The 557-nt window shown below is 61.0% G+C and overlaps 1 protein-coding gene across 1 annotated transcript in view; it reads right to left on the bottom strand.

The window, feature by feature from the left end:
* The window catches only part of LOC106900094 (myosin-7-like), a gene marked incomplete at its 3' end in the record, with an annotated part of 6,879 nt that extends 6,328 nt beyond the window's left edge, over positions 1–551 (bottom strand). The window contains exons 1-3 of the mRNA XM_014962081.1: positions 531–551; positions 332–435; positions 102–248 (exon numbers count right to left, since the gene is read on the bottom strand). Coding sequence (XP_014817567.1) covers positions 102–248; positions 332–433 — 249 coding nt within the window. The remainder of the gene's footprint in view (positions 1–101; positions 249–331; positions 436–530) is intronic.
* Between the last annotated feature and the right edge of the window lie 6 nt (positions 552–557).

The raw sequence follows: 557 nt of genomic DNA, 5'->3' as shown, positions 1-557 counted from the left end.
GGGGGGGGGGGGGGGGGTGGAAGGAGAAGACCCAGAAGACCTGAAGGACCCATCCCACCTTCTCCTTCTTCTCCCATTGGTCCTCTCCTCAACCAACCAACCAACCAACCTTCGGTGCCGTCGGGCTCCGCCTGCTCCTCCCGTTGCTTCTGCTTGAACTTCATGTTGCCGAAGTGCATGATGGCGCCCGTCAACTTGTAGATGGAGTTCTTCTCCTCGGGGGTGAAGCCCAGGACATCAAAAGCGCTCTTTTATGGGGTGGGACAAAGGTCAAGGTCTTCTCCGACCAACCCCACCCCACCCCGTAGCATCTCCCAACCCCATAACTCACGTCGGTGGCCAAGAGCTCCTCGCCGTCGTCGATGGAAGGGACGGTGGTCTCCCCTTGGGAGATGAAGGCGTAGTCGTAGGGGTTGTTGGTCACCAGCATCATGTCTGGGGTGGGGTGGGAGGAGAAGACAAGGTCGGGAGGGGGTCCACGGGGTGGGGTGGAGGTCAGGTGACCTCCTCCGCCCGGGGCGGGGCTTTACCCAGAAGCTCCGGCTTCTTGTTGGAGA

This window comes from Calidris pugnax, unplaced genomic scaffold, assembly GCF_001431845.1.
Source record: "Calidris pugnax isolate Ruff unplaced genomic scaffold, ASM143184v1 scaffold1257, whole genome shotgun sequence".
Taxonomy (NCBI): domain Eukaryota; kingdom Metazoa; phylum Chordata; class Aves; order Charadriiformes; family Scolopacidae; genus Calidris; species Calidris pugnax.
The sequence above is the reverse complement of the archived record's forward strand: the minus strand, read 5'-3'. Positions and strand labels throughout refer to the sequence as shown.